Source organism: Chenopodium album, chromosome 1, assembly GCF_948465745.1.
Source record: "Chenopodium album chromosome 1, dcCheAlbu1.1, whole genome shotgun sequence".
Lineage (NCBI taxonomy): Eukaryota > Viridiplantae > Streptophyta > Magnoliopsida > Caryophyllales > Amaranthaceae > Chenopodium > Chenopodium album.
The window spans coordinates 73,474,071-73,491,871 of NC_137834.1; the positions used below are offsets into that span (position 1 = coordinate 73,474,071).

General features: G+C 34.8%; 1 protein-coding gene and 1 long non-coding RNA gene across 5 annotated transcripts; both read right to left on the reverse strand.

Moving 5' to 3' along the window:
• Positions 1-3,276: 3,276 nt before the first annotated feature.
• On the reverse strand, positions 3,277-13,701 carry LOC145557705 (protein FAR1-RELATED SEQUENCE 1-like). Of its 4 annotated transcripts, XM_081618879.1 has the most exons (4): positions 13,406-13,701; positions 7,703-7,794; positions 5,078-6,559; positions 3,277-4,707 (listed from the first exon to the last, which is right to left on the reverse strand). In XM_081618879.1, exon 4 carries the CDS (start codon positions 4,330-4,332, stop codon positions 3,553-3,555), a length of 780 nt encoding a protein of 259 aa, XP_081475005.1. In that variant the 5' UTR covers positions 4,333-4,707; positions 5,078-6,559; positions 7,703-7,794; positions 13,406-13,701; the 3' UTR covers positions 3,277-3,552. The 4 variants fall into 4 exon arrangements, with proteins under 4 accessions (XP_081475005.1, XP_081475017.1, XP_081475010.1 ...); XM_081618891.1 differs by lacking the exon at positions 7,703-7,794; XM_081618884.1 differs by lacking the exon at positions 5,078-6,559.
• Positions 13,702-15,478: 1,777 nt separating this feature from the next.
• LOC145602291 (uncharacterized) lies at positions 15,479-17,801 on the reverse strand. The gene is made up of 2 exons (XR_014104532.1): positions 17,699-17,801; positions 15,479-16,863 (listed from the first exon to the last, which is right to left on the reverse strand). It is a non-coding gene; the product is annotated as an uncharacterized LOC145602291 (long non-coding RNA).

Here is a 17,801-nt window from a genome sequence, read left to right on the forward strand (position 1 = left end):
TACATAGCTGACACCTTTCATAAAAGACTACTTGAGAAAGACTTTTATTTTCATAACATTAAATAGAGTACTTGCTTCTTAAATAGTTGACACCTTTCATAACATTAATTTCTAATCCTAGCTGAGTACATCATTTGCGTTACCATACTAGCCACATTACTTGAATTACAATTTGAAATACAATAACACTACAATTAATAAAATTGTAATCCCAATATTGACGATGTTTATGTTTTGTTGCTCCAACTCCTCGACCCTACGAACTACGCCACCGATGTTCGGTGGTCCGTCCTTGACAAGGTCGGAATCCACAGCCCATTCCCAGTAACCGCAGTGGCGACATTTATAGTAAGGCCTTTTCGGATTCATTTCGGACATCGAGATGCAAAATTCGACGAGGGTAGCATCTTCCCCGTTGCAGTTGCAAATTCTTGCGGAAATCCATGAGATGTCAGCAGATGCACACGGTCGGCGAATTACCCGACTCCTCGAAGAGGCTGATGACATGGTTGACATAGTTTGTGGAGTACAAGTTTCTCAAGTAAGATGGTGAATGGACAGAACTAGAATAGTAGAGTCAAGTGAATAAGGGATTTACCAATGGTGATGGGTAGAAGGAAGAACTATATATAGGGGTAAATAATTACAACACAGAGCGGGAAAGTTGTTATTCTTTCGCGCCTGATTTTTACTTGGACCCTTAATTTTTAACGAGCTGAATTTTGACTATTTATGTTCACTAAGGCACGTATAGTAGGACCTATATGTACCAATAGTATACAATACGTAAGTCCTTATACCATAAATATAATATTGGTATAAATATGAACTTAAAATGTCTCACTACAAATATGAACTTCAAATGACTCACTAGTATACTATATCATGTTAAATGGTACAATATGTAACAGTAAGAGTACCACTGTGAAAGTCCCTTTGGTTAAGGTCATTAAGATTAGGGTGCAAAAAACATGTTTAGGGTTTTATTAAGAGCCCTGATTGTCCTTAAACTTATGTTTATGAATAGGTTTGTAAATTAAAGCACTAAAAATTGGATTCCAATAAATGATGAGCACTGAGTCAATAGTAACTGATTATTTATCTAAGCAAGGGTATATGGAAGTGTATCTTTTGTTACAAACTAACTGAATACAGGAATAAGCTAATGAATCCAATAGTATGTGTTTGTATTTAAAGTACATGTAACCCCGTCCTAAATCACGTCACCATTGACTAGTAAGGCCATTATATCGACTTTATAAGCCTCCAAACAATACAATTTATAAAGTTTCAATTGAATTTCATATATTTTTTCACAATTAGTCACTACCCGTATGGTAAGGAATTATTACTATTTGCAATTAGGTGGTACCTTTAGTCATATTATTTATACCTTAAACAAAGAAGTGGTACAGTAATGCCTCAAGTGGTACCCTAGACATGTGTGCTTTTTAGTGGTACCCTAATAAAATTGCGGTGTGCCTGGATTTACCGTGGCCTAATCACCATTGAATTGTATGCATTTTTTTTACCCAACCCATCGTAGGTGGGAGGGAGGGAGGTTCAGCTATCAGCACTAGGGGACAGAACTGTCTTGTCATAACAAACACAACTACCCACTATTAGTATAATATATTTGTACGCAAATGTACCATGTTACACAATTTATAGACCAAAGGGATTTTAAAGTACCACTGCAAAATTATGTATCAAATCTACTCCAAATATTTCAACCCTTTGACTTTGACATTATAATTACGACAGTAAGGGGAGTTATTTTTTTGCAGCTATTATCCAACTAACTACTTTAGAATTACACTACTGCAAAAAAAAAAGAACTATTTTTGTGCGAGGTCAGTGGGTGGAAGTAAGTGGTACAATATTGTATACGAAAATGGCATTATATGTACCATTATATTCTTTATCTATACTATTGGCACATTTAATAATCTTCCAGTAGGAACTATATAAATTGTTTAATTTCACAAAGTAGTTGGGGGGGGGTAATTTAATGAGGCTTTTGTACTATTAAACGTTGGCAGAGGACTATCTACTTTCATACATACATTTCTAAGTCAGTCCATACAATAGAAAAGTTTTCAAGAGAAAAAGGAAAAAAAAAAATGGGGAGAAATGGGAGCAAGAGAGTGTTTGCCTCCAACCGATTGTGTGATGAAAAGAAAGTGGCTCTTCGTAAGACCCTAAGGGGACTTATGAAGCGTTTGGAGTATATGAAAAAATGGCCATCATGATGCAAACGGTGTCGTTCGAGACTTTTACCTCCCTAAAAGAGGTAAAGAGATGATGTTATCGTACCAATCGGCAACGATAGCTCGCGGTGGGCTTCAAAATCCCATTACAGGGATTGATTTCCACCCCGAGTACCCATTCCTTACGTCGTTTAAAATAGGAGGTCCCGAAGACTTTTGCAAAGAGGCATATTGTTTCATGCACTACCTTGTGGATGCTCACAAGATTACGATTAGTGTTAATCTCCGAGAATTCTATGAAACAATGATAGATTGCTTGCGATCTTCGTGGTACTGCAGGCATTGGCTTCGGTTTTGGGAGCTCTTTATGTGTCACTATTATTGGGCTGCAAATGTGGAGAACATGCTCAACAACCACTATAAGGAAGGTGATAAATTTTGTCTTCTACTACTCGGCCATGATTTCACGTCCGATTATGACAGAGGCGTGGTTCATGTCAATGTAGAGTGGATGAATTTCTCTCACGAGGATCCTTATGATTAGATCCATTCGAGCGAGGAGCAATGCATGTATTTTAGGAGCAAGATGTAAGCTGAAAATGGGTACGATGAGATGCAACACTTGGATCTCATTACTAGGGAGCCCTTTGACTACGACGACTACCCATAGTGGTATGTCAATAGGTTGAATGCGGCCAAGAAAAGGTACGATAACAAGGTTAATCCGGATTCCGGAGAGTTTTGGGACGGACATGCGCCTGATTAAAATGACCCATACGTGGATCCATGGGAAGGATACCATGACTTTGGGTTGGATGATGATTGATTCCTGCTAGTTCTTGCATTTGCTTAGTAATGTTCGTTTCCCATGTAGTTCTATTCATGTTATGTACTGTTTTAATTCTAGTGGCACATTAAAATCTCTTTAAATGTACCATTTCAAATGTCATGTTCTGCCATTAAGTTGGAATTAAGTCCGTTGTTCCATGCTGACTTTGAAATCACATATGTTCTGCCATTAAATCGACAATAGGTAACTACACAAGTCATCTAACCACTATTCAAGTTAATAGAAAACAGTACATTCCTTTCTACAAATGTCAAATAATTTAGTGCATTGTTATTGTCACTAGCAAGCAGTGCTGCTTTATCACAACAAATGGTACATTAATGAGTGTTTTATATGTACCACTGGGGTAATGGATACAACTTACATACCCTCTAATTCGGATTGAACCTCCCTGTACCAGGAGTCAAACCAAGTAGACTAGCTAACACCCCCACCAGAGTTTCTACCCCTAACAGCAGTAAAGCAACCAAAAAAACCATCCAAATCCCTCATTTATATACCTCCAACCGACCGCATGTATTCATTTGTTGATAACGATACACTGGTTTGGGTTTGGGTAGCTTGCTTTTTGGCAGCATTTTTAGCCCTAGTAGCTTTTTCTTTGCCTTTTTTTTCTATGCATGATGGGTACTTCGAATTTGTAGTACGGTGAGCCTTCGTCTTTGGTAATGGTGGATCTTTAATCCTCCCCGAGGCAGATGCTTCACAACTGCCTTGGAAACCACTTACTGAAGTGTTGGTGTTTGGCAGACCGGAACCAATTGTCACTGGCGTGGTTGCGGGTTCAGGTTCCTTGTTCTGCGCCACAGAAGGAGTCCCAACAACACATTGACCACCTTCATCTGGAACATCATCTGCATTGGCCTTAGCTGCCTCTTCCTGCTTTTTGGCAACCATTGCCAACACTTCATCGACTCTCAGGTCCATGAGTTGCAGCATCTCTGACACGGCCTCAATACATGCAGATGCCTTCGAGCAAATTGGTTCATAAGTCCCCATAAGTTTGTGATATTGCCTCACCTCTTCGGTTTTAAGTGGATCATAATAAGCTACTTTTACATGTGTGTGTTTCTGTTGCACATTCTTTCTCCAACGACGAAGAATGTATTTCTCAGGAACAATTCCAACACCACTAAGGTCGTAGGCCATAATCATATGTCGACAAATGATTCCATGACACTCAAAGTGTTTACAGTCACAAGTTGCTTCATATGTCGATCTATCAAACAAAAGCCTATAACATCTCCGAACCTTTGTCACAAATATTTGCATATTTTGGCTTAATCACACTGTCTCCAATTTCAATTTGATCTAGACAACGCACATACAACACCTTGGTGAACTCCCGCTGAACTTCTTTGAATTTCGCGTCTGTATAGCACTTATGGAACACCTCCTCCATAGGGAAATCCGTCTTTAAATGCCTCACATAGCGGATCGTGTTGGAGTCAGCAACTCTTTCGGCCTCATCCCTTATGGTCATAGCATCACAGTAGCGAAGCACAAACTCAGACAAGGTTGTGTTTTTGTCAACATAACCTTTGAAAAAATGATTGAATCTTTCCGAACGTTGTGTTGTTTTCATCCCAGCCCAGAACAAATGTTTCAAATAGGCTGGGATCCACATATGTCTTTCCTCAAATAGACCTGCATGTAGCATATCCAAAAAGGAAATCAATAGCTTTCAAACGAAATGCTCATAATTGAAAATAGCATCTGCAACCTTAGTGGTACAAAATAAATGCCACCTGATGTATTAAAGTGCAACCAGTACATACAGTAGTACATAATAAAACAAATGCAGTCAACACCACAACACCAAAATTTCTTCAACCATGCTGCTCGCACACTAGATTAAAGTCCCTATTTCAGTGCTTCATGCATATCATGACATGGACTACACACCCAAAATGCAAGTGCAGTAACCAAGCTTAAGGACAAATCACCTACAGCAACAAACAACCATATACCTACAGCAATAAAAACAAACAAGTCACATAAAACAGATTAACCTTACCTTCCAGCCAACTGTTTTCTTGTAGCTCATAATATTCCACTGCATCCATCCAACGAGCTACAAATTCTTCTTCATCTAAACTACCATATATGATATTCTCAAACTCATCCTTCACAGCATCATATCGCTCATGCTTGCCAAATGCACCACCTATGACAAGTGTCACTCATGGTTATATTCACAGCTTTCCTAATAGCCAGATTTTGATCCGTCAGGATCGAGGCAGGAGCTTTCCTTCCCTTGCAATATAGCATTGTCCTTAACACCCACTCGTAGGTCTCTGCCGTCTCCCGAGATATCAATGCACATCCAAACAATATACTCTGTCCGTGGTGATTCACACCGACAAACAAAGCAAAGGGAAGGTGAAATTTGTTCGTTAAGTATGTACAGTCAAAATAGACAACATCTCCAAACTCTTCATACGCAACTCTACTCCTTGCATCTACCCAAACAACATCTTGTAATGCACCATCTTTCCCAAACCTACAAAGATGGAAAAAATTTTGATTGTCTGAACTCTCATTTTGTTGAAGTACTCTATCATTCTATTCGCATCACCCTCAGTTAGCTCCAGTCTTTATTTCCTAGCCACTGCATTCTCCAGGTCTTTCGGCGTAAATGACATCTCATCCACCCCGTTCTTCTCCCTCACAAAATAACTATACATCTGCGACACCTTTACCCTAGACTTCTTTGTATTACACACCCGGTTCACCAAGTGTCCATTTTTTGACACCAACTCATGCTTCTTTGTATTAGAACATTGTTACATCCTTTGCCTTTCCCGATGTAACTAAGTGACCTTTGTGCTCCAAGTGTAACCTACGAACAACCCAATTCCCTTCCTCATCCACACTAGCATACAACTCAACCTCACACCCACACTTTTTCGTCTTCCGTTTCACAACTATTTCCTCATCTTGCAACAACCCTTCCTTAAGTACATCAACTTTACGCTTCCTGGAGGGTCTTCCGTAGCAGTCGCAAGTCCACTTAGCATTCCTTTTCTGCTTACAATACGTTCCATCCCCCAATTTACTCTTCACCTTGGCAAACCCAGCAGCAGCCCTCACTATACCAAACCCCTTTTGCCTAGCATAACTCCAAAAATAACCATCAACCTCATCCCAACTACCAAATACCATACCCAAACTCGGGGCTGGTACTTCCTCTTCCACACCAAATACTGTGCTAACCATTACGATGTTCTTCTTGGGCGTTATGAAAGTAGTACTTCCTGCCCCTGCACCTCCATCTTCAACTCCTTCCTCCTCTTCTACTCCCTCAAAATCTGACCCCCCTTCATCTCCTTCACTATCAGACCCCCTTCCTCTCCCTTTGTATCAGACCCCCATTCCTATCCGTCATCTTCTAATCCCCCTTCAATTTCCTCCTCATCCCCTTCTCCATACCCATTCTGACTCTGAATACCCCAACATTGCCACACACATCATCATTATCATCACCACCAACGCCCCCCTAAAACAATGACACACAGAAAACAATCATATACACAACACCACCACAAGTAACTAAGAACAAAATCAACATTATACAAATCAATTTCTCCATAGCAAGTCATTGCTATAATAACAACAATAAAAACCAACTAGGATACGATCTGAAGATAAGATCACAACAGTTTCATAACAATTGCAGGAAGTGAAAGACTAGAGTCAGTAATTTTATTCTTCTTAGTTTTAAACTCATAGATTACATGACACATGCTGTGATTTTAATTGGGAAATATCACATAATCATAACATTTCCATACATTAAGAATACATAGCCACATAGAAATGATCCAAGAGTTCAACAATCCAAACAATTTGGGAATATATATAACATCATAAAATCAAACAAGTAGCATGCCTAGGTCAATAATCACAGTAGCAAGATTCATAGGGAGGGCAGTGCTCTCAAGTGCACCGTAAAAGAAATAGAGGGGGGGGGGCAATAATGCTACTAGGTTGGCAACAAGCTACTTTAATCCATATTAGATTCTGACTCCACCAAAGGTTGCATTAGTAAGATCCCCAATTTCAGCTACTCATTTAATTCAATTCAAGCTTTTTAGATGTAGTTTACTGAATTAGAATGCTTTGACCAATCCCAAATTTCCAAAAAAGCATCTCACATTACAATCAGTGGCACAACTAACAGATTGAAAACTAATTAAATGCTTATAACAGAGCAATTAAACTTAACTTGTGTGGGCAAATAGTCCTGTAAGATTTTTAAAAGGGCTCTCCAAAACCTCAAACCTCAAATGTACACACTCCTTATTCTTGTGATAAATACATAGTAAGAATCTAACAATTGTCACTAATTTAATCGGGTTACAATCAACTAATCGGGTTACAATCAACAATCTAACAATACAAATATCAATTTCTCCAAAAAATGACTTACATTTACACAATATGCCAAGTAATTTAAGCAATGTAACATTCACTATCAACAACAAATATGTAATTTGAAATACCCAAAAAAAACCCTAACTATTCAACTAATTCAATTGAACTGTGTTAATTCCCATAATTCATGCATTACTAATTGCTAAGTAAAAAAAAAAAATTCCCCATGCACAACAAATCGACCTATAGGGTTTCAAACACTTACATTGTCACTATCAAACCGCAACTCCCTCCTTGTGCAACCATGGCCTTCTTCTTCCCGCAATGCTTCCGCCAAGTCAACTCCCAATTTATCAACTAAACGATTTCGCATTGTCAAGATGATGTTCGAATTCACAAAATAACTGCAATTTTGGCTATAGCTAGCTATAAGAATCGTTTGAGCTTAGGTGTTCATGGTGGAACTCACCATTGAAGCCGCTGAAGTGGAGTGCTCAGACTTCCTCAATTTTTTTTAATACAATTATGCAAAATGTAAATTTTGTGGGGAGTGGGTAATTTTTGGTTTCCCGCTTCAAAAATCACTCCCCATTATTTTAGCTCAAAGTCCCGTTGGTTTTGAATCCCAATTGGCATTTTCAAGCCCCACACACCTTTGATAAAGTTCCACTTATTATCAAATTTTCCATCCTATATGTTAGCAAATCAATAGTTCCTATGCGCCTATAGTTTTCCGGTATTTTGCATTTGCTTTAATTAATTTACTAGGTTAGATCCCGTGCCATGCACGGTGATCTCTAATTATAAATTGAATTAGCCCTATATATATATATATATATATATATATATATATATATATATATATATATATATATATATATATATATATATATATATATATATATACTGAAGTGAGATCATGTGAGAACCATGTTGAATAATAAGAACTAAGAACCTACGTGCACAGTTGATAACGGTCTACATTAGACCTGCTTCATTAAGGGTATTATCGTAATACTTCACTTTGAATGACTACCCAAGATTTTCTCAGTTTCTTTTTTTTTTTTCTCTATCCCTATTTTCTTTAGATTCCCTCTCTTCTTCCAAACTCTATGTGAAGCGATTTTCTTTGATACGCTCTTCGATTTCTTCCGTTTTGTTCATCAATTTCTCGCATTTTCCTGTTAAGGTATTTAAATTTCGATTACTAGTTTGTTTAATTTGCTCGATTCAGTTAAAGTTTGCTGAATTTGGTTTCGATTAATTCGAGTTTGAATCTAGGGTTTTTAGCTATTTTATGTTTGATTAACTTGTGTTCGCATTTTATAATCAGATTAAATGGTTGAAAATTTGAAGATTTTTTTCTATTTTCTGTTTGATTATTGTGAATTTGATTATTGCATTTGCTTTAATTGAAGTTTTACCCCTCTTTGTGACGAATTTTTCTCCGACGCAACGATATACATTTAAGGTAAATTCGTAATTTTTTTACAACTTTGATTATTGAATTTCTTGAGATTTCAATTGAGTTTACTGAATTTAATATGTTCGAATTGTGGATTTTCTTAATTGGATTTCTGGTTGAAATTTTTTAATTCTAAATCGTTTTTTATTTATTTTTTAATATGTTCTATTGTGGTTTTTTTTATTAAATTGATTGAATTAGGGTATTGTGTTAAAGTTTTAATTATATGATTCTTACGATCTAATGTAATATATATTGTTTTTTTTTGTTAAGGTAATATATGATGATCTCCCTACAGTTTATTTGGGTTCCAGTCTAGAAATTTTATTAGTTGTTTTTAATATTCAATTTCACGAAATAATTATGGTAAAATTGAAATACGTATGGGTTTTAATTACTTTTTGTATAATTTCAGAGCGGTATGTTGATGTTATTTTGATTAGGGTATGTGATAACTAAATCCGGACACTTTTGAGCTTATGTAATTTACTTTTGAGATTATACTATTTACTTATGAACTTAAATTATTTACTTTTGAGTTGATGGTAATAATTAAGTTTGGTATTTGGTTGTGTGGTGTTAATGTTAATGGTTGCGTGAAGAGTTGCTGTGAGATTGGTTTTTGGTAGTAGCAGTAAGGGTATTATGGCAGCTTTGGCGTTGTGTTAGTGGTGTGGCTATTTGTGGTCAGGGGGTGTGGTGTTGTGTCACTGACTAATGCTGAGTAAATTAGAGAGTTGAATAGGTTAGTAATGTGCACATATTGTTTGATTGAGAATATGGTATAGTTCTTATGATTCTACAAGTATACTGATAACAAAAGAACCCGGATCTTTTACTTTTTCTGAGTAGTTTTGTAATATACATGCTGATTGGAGGTAGTTTCCATGTGTAAGCCTTCAAGAACCGAGTCATAGTCTCAACTATGGTCTTTACTTGCCTCTTTATCTTCATGTGTCAAAGGTTATAGAGTAATCAAAAGTGAGTTGAGCAAGTATTGCACGTCAACCGTATGTCTGTGGATCATTTGGAGTTTACTATTCTAAGAGAATTGAAGAATATATAGTCGTGGGCATGTCAATTGTAAGAGAAGATTCACACTGAAAGGACCGAGAAAATAAAGGCGAGGGAAACTTAAATTAATAGATAAGCAACAAGTTGTGGGCATTTAGAGAAGTTGCTTAGTTGATTCTTTAAAGTCGGTACTTTAGAGGCCTAAGATTATATGCTGTTCTAGTTTTCATACTAACATTCAAGGGCAAGTCAGCTTCTTACAACCCCTAAGCTTGTCAACAATGACACCTACTCCACCATTTTTAAGCCCACACTCAAGGGCATAATTTAACCTTAGCTCTGCATTGTTCAGATCAATCTGCTTTGCTTAGATTTATTTGGAGTGGTAGTTGCTGCACTTTAACTGGGATTTGGGCATATATTCTGTATATTTTTTTATTTATTACTTTTGATATAATTTGGTTTACTTTGAGTAATTTTTCCTTACTTTAAATGTTTAATGTACTAGAATTAGCCTACTAACTCAATATATTTACTTTTGAGATTTTATTGTTTACTTTTGAGAATTTTTTATTTACTTTTGAGATTTTTTTATTAGCTCAGCTATGTGAGTAGCAAGAAATGACCTGAAACCCCAGTAATTATACAATATAGAATTTTGTTTGAACTTAAGATATTAATTTAGTTAAGATAATTGAGCATGGAAGAGTTGGTTAACGTTGCCTTTTGTTGTGGTGAAGGATGATGATAATGCAATTGAAGGGGATTGAGGTGTATGTAAGGAAGTTGCGGGGGGAGTTTTGAATCAAGGAAGTGGTTGAGTGTTGTTGCCTTGCCAAGGCTGCTGCCGCAGCTATTGTCTTACCATGGCTTGTTGTTGTGCTGCTTTTGCTCTGCTGCCTACTGCTGCTATACTACTTTAGCTTACCCACTTGATGCTGTAAATGTTACTCTGCATTTATGTGAATAAACTATGTAACCTTGTATAGTTGTATTATATTTTTGGATGAATTTCGTAACATTACAACCCTATGTTAATATAAATATCCAAGTTTATATATATGTTAGTGTTTGTACATCAATTAAAGTGACAAAATCCAAGTTTGTATAAATTTTTTATTTACTTATGTGATAATTTTATTTACTTTTACAATTTTTTTTATTTACTTTTACTTTACTTTGAATGTTTAATATATACTAGGCTACTAGCTCAATAGGAAGAGCATTGTGCAATTGCACAAAAGATGTGGTTTCAAATACCATGTAGGTTTATTTGTGTACTCTAAAGATTAGACTTTGCGTTAAAGTTTACTTTATTTGTATGTTTCACTAAAAATCTTTTTATTTTTTTTATTTACTTACAATATTGTTTTATTTACTTTAAATTTGAAAACTTCTATATTGAATTCAATATATTTGTTTCTTATAACTTGACTCATCTTGTAAGGATATGAAAGTCAATGACTCAGAGTACAGTTTTTGTGATATAACAAAGTTTTCGTAGTTATTATTCAAGCTAATTTATTGTTCGTATACTTAAGAGCTAATGTGATTTAACTTTTAGTTATTTTGATTTACTTTTGAGCTATTTTGAATAACTTTAGAGTGTTTCTATATGTATTTCTAGAGAACCTATGTAGGAATCGAACCTATACCTCTATGCATCCGCATAATACTCTACCACTTGAGCTAATAGGTTTACTTTTTGGTTTCTTTTATTAACTTTATATTCTTTTTTATTAACTTTTAGAGACAGTTGATTTATATCTTATCATGAGATCAATGTTAATAAAGTAGAGTTATGATCATATGAAAAATTGTTGATAAAGTAGAAGATTATCACAGACAGAAAAGCACCTCCCATCAGAATTAATACGCAAGAAGAGTTGATTACCACAAAAATGACAAAAATATTGTAATAGACCGGCTTTAGAGGGGGGTAGTTTGGTAATACGGGCCAGCCACAATCAACAAGCAACAAGAGCAAAAGCAAAGGGCAGCAGTAGCAGGGAGCATTTCAAGGCCTCTAGACTCCAATTAGGTAGAAAACAAAATCAATTAAGAAGAGTAGGAAAAGAAGCAACCTTAGTCATATGATGTTTATTTATGTTTGTCTAAATTAGCTAAGTTCACATGTTAAGCCTTAAGGTCATCTATGACCATCTTAGTATAAGTAGTATGAGCAGTGTTAGTGGGAGATGAGGCAGAACATTGGTAAGGAAAACTTGGAGAGTTGCAACCTCAAGTTGCTAGGAGATTTGTAGCCTCAAGCTACTACTTGTATCCCTTAATCGTTTAGTTAATGAAGAAGTAGTCCTTCTCTTAATAATGAGCATTATTGAGTGAAATCAACCTTAGTCTATTACAAATATATTACAGGCTTAGGTGGCCATTAAGAGTTTAACAAAAGGAGCATTAGGGAACATACTAGTGGCTATCACAAGAGAAAAAATTAGCACTATTAATATATATGATGCTTAAAACCAAGCCTAAGCTTAAGGCAACCTAGCAGCTCATACACAAGCAAAATACAGAATTATCAAATTAATTACATTATATAATTCTCCAATAGAATTCTACAAAACCAATTGCAATTGAGACATAATCAGGGGTAGTTTGCTCAATACAACCTTATTTTGGCATAACCAGGTACCCTTTATATTAGCTTCTATCTACTAGAAGTGCACTACAAATGATGATACAAGGCATCCATTAGAAACTAACAGTAAACCAACTCCTATATCTCATAACAGTGCCTTTATGTTTATAAATTAGTAGCTGCCTGAATTCTTTTTAATAATGTTTCATTAAGAGGTTGAACAAACCATAATTAGGCTAGTCACTAAGAAACTTAGTTAAATGCACTCAAACTGAGACTCTCGTTTGCAATTACTAATTTCCTAGCAAACATTTTATCTAGTTTAGGAGCTGAGCAATTAGTCTACTTTTAAGAATATCTAATTTACTTTAAGAGTAATTTAGTTTACTTATTCAAGATCAATTAAATGTATTAAAAAATTTCAAACACATGTGCAAAGAAACGTGGAGAATATTGGACAATTAAGCATCATAAGCTTCACTTTATCCCTGTATGTTTCAAATGACCAAGAATTGAGCTCTAAATTTCTAGAAAATCATAAGCTAAAAACATTCAAAAAATCATATATATTCAATTGCTAAAAACTACTTATCGTAAGAATTCACTCAATACATAAGTTTGTTTGCAAACTCGCCAAAATTCACATAAAATTGAATGCTAGTGCTTTCAGATCTAAGTGTTTAGGAATTCTAGCTACAAAATCATCGCTATAACCATTCATAACCTCAATAATTATAAAAAAAAGAGTTCGAATTTCACTTTAAAGAACCCTAAATTGACAAAAAAAAAAAAAAAAAAAAAAAAAGGAAATTAACGATAAACCATTGAACTTGAAATTTGTGATTCAAAAAAAAAAAAAAAAAAAAAAAAGAGAAAAACAAACATCTTACCTCAGAACTTGTTTCATTGGAGTCGAGAAAGCTTGAAAGCCGCTTCAATGGAGTAGATTCGAAAGCCGCTTCAATGGAGAATTCAGAGGCACGGAGGAGAAAGTAAATGCTTGGAGGAGAGAGAAAACGCTTGGAGTAGATTCAATCTAAGGTTTGATTTAATTTGAGCCGCTCATCAAGTGTGCATATGTGGTAGATCTAACGACCCTAATTAATTCTCAGTTCCTATTATTTAGCTAGTTCTCATTATAACCTGGTTCTATATATACTCATCTGAGTCGTTGATCGCGCTCCGCGCTCAATCTTACAGCTCACATTGTACCCGCCTCATTAAGGGTATTTTTGTAATTTCACGCATTGAATGACTTTCGTTCTAACTCATGCGCCGCTTCATTTTCTTTCTCTCTCTTCTTTACACTTTCTCTCTCTTCATGCGTTTTCTCTCTCTTCTGCAGTTTTTCTTTGCAATTCAATTCTTGAATTTGTTCTTCAATGTTCGTTGCTAGTGATTTCAAGACAAGTATGTAATTTGATTTTTTTTTTCTTTGTTCTTTTTATTCAATTAGGGTTTGTATTTTGAGTTTTTATTATTCGATTTTGAATTAGGGTTTTTTTTCTGATTAATTTGCGATTTGCGTTTGTTTAATCTGAATAATATATATATATATATATATATATATATATATATATATATATATATATATATATATATTTGATTCAAAAAAAAATTCAGTACTTTTGATCCCTAATTTAGTTCCTCCCTCATAATTATTCGTTTGGTTTATATATGATTCGATCTTTGTTGTTGGTTTGTTATGAACAAGTAAGTTAATTTGATTTTGATTGTCGTTTTTGAATTTGGTTTAATTCGAATTTTTAATATTATGTGATTTCAATTGCGAAAACTAGAGTTTTCACAATTTTTTGTTTGGGTATTTGTGATTAATTTGTATTTTCTCTTTAATTTATAATCAGATTAATAATTTCGTGTTGTTTTGGTTGCAATTTTATGATCTGTTGCTATTCTTTGTGCAATGACATATAATTTTTGAGTTTTTGAAAAGTGCAATGCATTTCTAATTGTTTTCCAGGGGATAATTTAATGGTGAATTGGATCATCAGGGATATGCTTTGGGTGGTTGGATAATATTTACTTTTGGATAATTTCTTTTAATAAAATCTTATTTACTTTTATGAGTTTTTGTTTTACTTTTATGCCTTGAGTTCGCAATCGCGATTTGCGAGGCAATAGTATCTTGTTCAATGTATTGATGTAGTGGAAATGGCTTATATTTCGCTGGTACATTAATCTCTGTTTGTATGAAATGTATGATAATATAGCTTGCATTCTTGACTATGAGTTATGTCTTGGAGAAAGCCGATTGTGTTAGCTTGTACGTTCTTAACATTGATTATTGTTGTTATTCTGCATTTTTATTAGAATTTCACTTTACTAAGGCTTCAGTTTATTGATAAAGGTGGTTTGGGGATTTGGGGGTTTTACCTTGTGTTGGATTTTTAAAGTGGGCTATTAGTGGCTTAGTGTAGGTAGCTTTTGGGATCTACAAACCTTCAATCGGACTATACCATGGAATCTAATAATGATAGAACATACTAAGAAATGTGCGTAATGAATGATACATTGCTTATATATCTTAAGTAAGACTATCCACACTTTGACCCTTGACATATTGATAAGGTATTTCTGGGCTGCCTTCTAGAGATGTGGGATCATGCTTTACAAATGAGTTATAGGTAATTTAACCTTGGTGAGGTTATGCTTGCCAGTAGCCGATGGTGGTTGATGTGGTTTATTCTGCTTGTCATGTATCTTCTCTACATTGCTCTAGTATATCAGGCATATTGGATATATAGAGTATATAAAAAGGGATTATAGGGATCTGAATACATTTTGTGCATTCCACTACTGTAACACCCCAATAATTCTCTCTTAAAAACCCGTGAGAAACCTGTATACAACCGGAACAATTTCAAGAGAATTACTGGTGTGCTACCGCCACGTGTTCAAACGTTAAGGCTATCTCAGAAATTAGCAGCGGAAAACCAAAACAGTTTTAAATAAACCTCAAAACAAAGGAATTAAATCAAAATAAGTATTACAAGTTGGAACCATTAAGGCCCTTATTCAAAACCCAATAAAAGTAGTAAGTGTTTAAATTCAGAGTCCTAATAACTTCAAACTCAAAAGAATTAGCGTCAACTAAAAACAAATTAAATTAAATTCAAACTTTGCAAAATAAATAATATGGAAACAACCAACTCTCTACTCAAGATCCCACAACCCTGATGAATGCTGCATGTGTAAGAACCTGTGGTTATTCTGCTCCCCAATATTACAAGTGTAAAAATTGGATCATCACAGGGTCATTGAAAGGCGAAGGCCATGACCAAAGAAAGACACACACAAAAGCACGCAGTCAGCAAAGCTGAGTACATACAAGCTGCGAAAACGAATTGAGAGAATACCTAACATGCTACTAATATTCAAGCACAAGCATCATTAAATATAGACTCAATTCACGACTCGATTCACAAATTTATTAAGACCTCACTATTTAATATTAACTGACTCATTTATTTATTTCATTGGATTTAGCAATAGACAAGGTTGTCCAACCCATGTCCCATTTGGAACATCAATAAAGAAAAACCCCATGCCTCCTTTCGGAAACATCAATAAACATCCAACGACCACGGGCGCGACTCCGTGACCGTAGTTAGTATGAGATCTCACCTAACTCCTAGTTTTAGAAAAATAATATTTGAAAGAAGAGACTCGTAGATCAGACGGCCTCGAGAAAAGTACACGGCTAATACCCCATGTACCCCAACCCCTGATTGTCATTACTCTAGAAGTGCACCAATCCAGAGTTTTATTGCTCATCCATCTTGCACTTTACGTGATTTACAGGTTTAAACTCGGTGATGACTCCTATGCATAACAATACAATCAATCCAATATCAATTCAATCAAGTAAAACAACTTTTCAATTTCAATTCTTGATTTATTAGTGGTAAGCAACATTTATTATTTATTCCATTACTACCTCGGTGTATAAACACCTTGAGTGCATAAGGCACCCCAAAACCTTAACCTCGTCTTACAAGACTTGAATTTCTCCTTTACTCATCCTGTTTACATAATCCTGAACGAGTAATAATTTGATCTTTACACCAAACACATACCTTTGCCTTTAAGCGCACCTTGCATAAATAAAGCACAAATAATACTTGCATTATAAACTAGTGCACATCATTTGAAATTCACAATGTATAACCAGACAATTTAACCCAGTCAATCCTATACATGATACTAAGTTCTCGATCCGTCCTTAAACATGCACCTACAAGCAAGGTTTCGTATCTTGTACGTACCTTGTGTAAACAATCCGGTTGGCCACTTTAAAACTAGAAGTCGCCTTCTACAAAGTCCTCTCCTAAACCAAACAATTAGGAATAAATCAATACCAAAGCAATTAAAATTACAGCAATACTAAACTACTTTAAAACCTCTTAAATTACCAAAACAAAGTCTTTAGATTGTCCCCAAAAATCAAAGTTAGTAATATAACATCCCAACTTTAAGTTTACATGTTAGAATTATGAAAATATAGTGTTTTATATCAAATTACAACAACTTTGAAATAGGTAATTAAATCTGGAATTTTGTTTTAAATATATAAAATAACCCCATAAGCATAATTGCTTGAAATAGTCATTATATAGCAAGTTAGTGTGTTAAAAACCCAAGAATATATCAATTCAATGCAATTAGAGGCTTCAAAGTAAAAGGTATAAAATCTGAAAATTTTTATTAAGATTAGAATATAAAGTTCAAAGCTTTTTCAATCACAAAATACCCACAATAAATATTTTATAGGTTTAGAAGCATAAAAACATGAAATTAACACTACTAATCCATAAAAATTGAAACTTTATTAAATCTGAAAATTAATATACAACCAAAATAATCATACTTTGACATACTTTGAACATAGAATGATTAAGTAATTTGTTTAGTACGTTATTAAGCCTTTAAAACATGAAAAATCAACACTTTAAACCCTAAATTTATACATACCCAAATCTGAAAATTAATATAATACTTTAAACATGTTAAAACCCATAAATTTATAATCTTTTGTAATTTATACATACTATTAAAGCCTAATAACAATAATTTTATAATTGAAATCAAATAAAAATTGAATCTTTAAATCAAAATAACAAGAATAAAGGAAGAGAAATAAGGGGGAGGAGAAGAGGGGCAACTACTGTAGCTGCGGTGGCTGGGCAAAGGTCGACGGCGAACAGGTGGTGGCCGGAGTGGTGGTTCGTCGGCAGGGCAGCAGCAGCAGTTCGAGCTTCAAGGGTT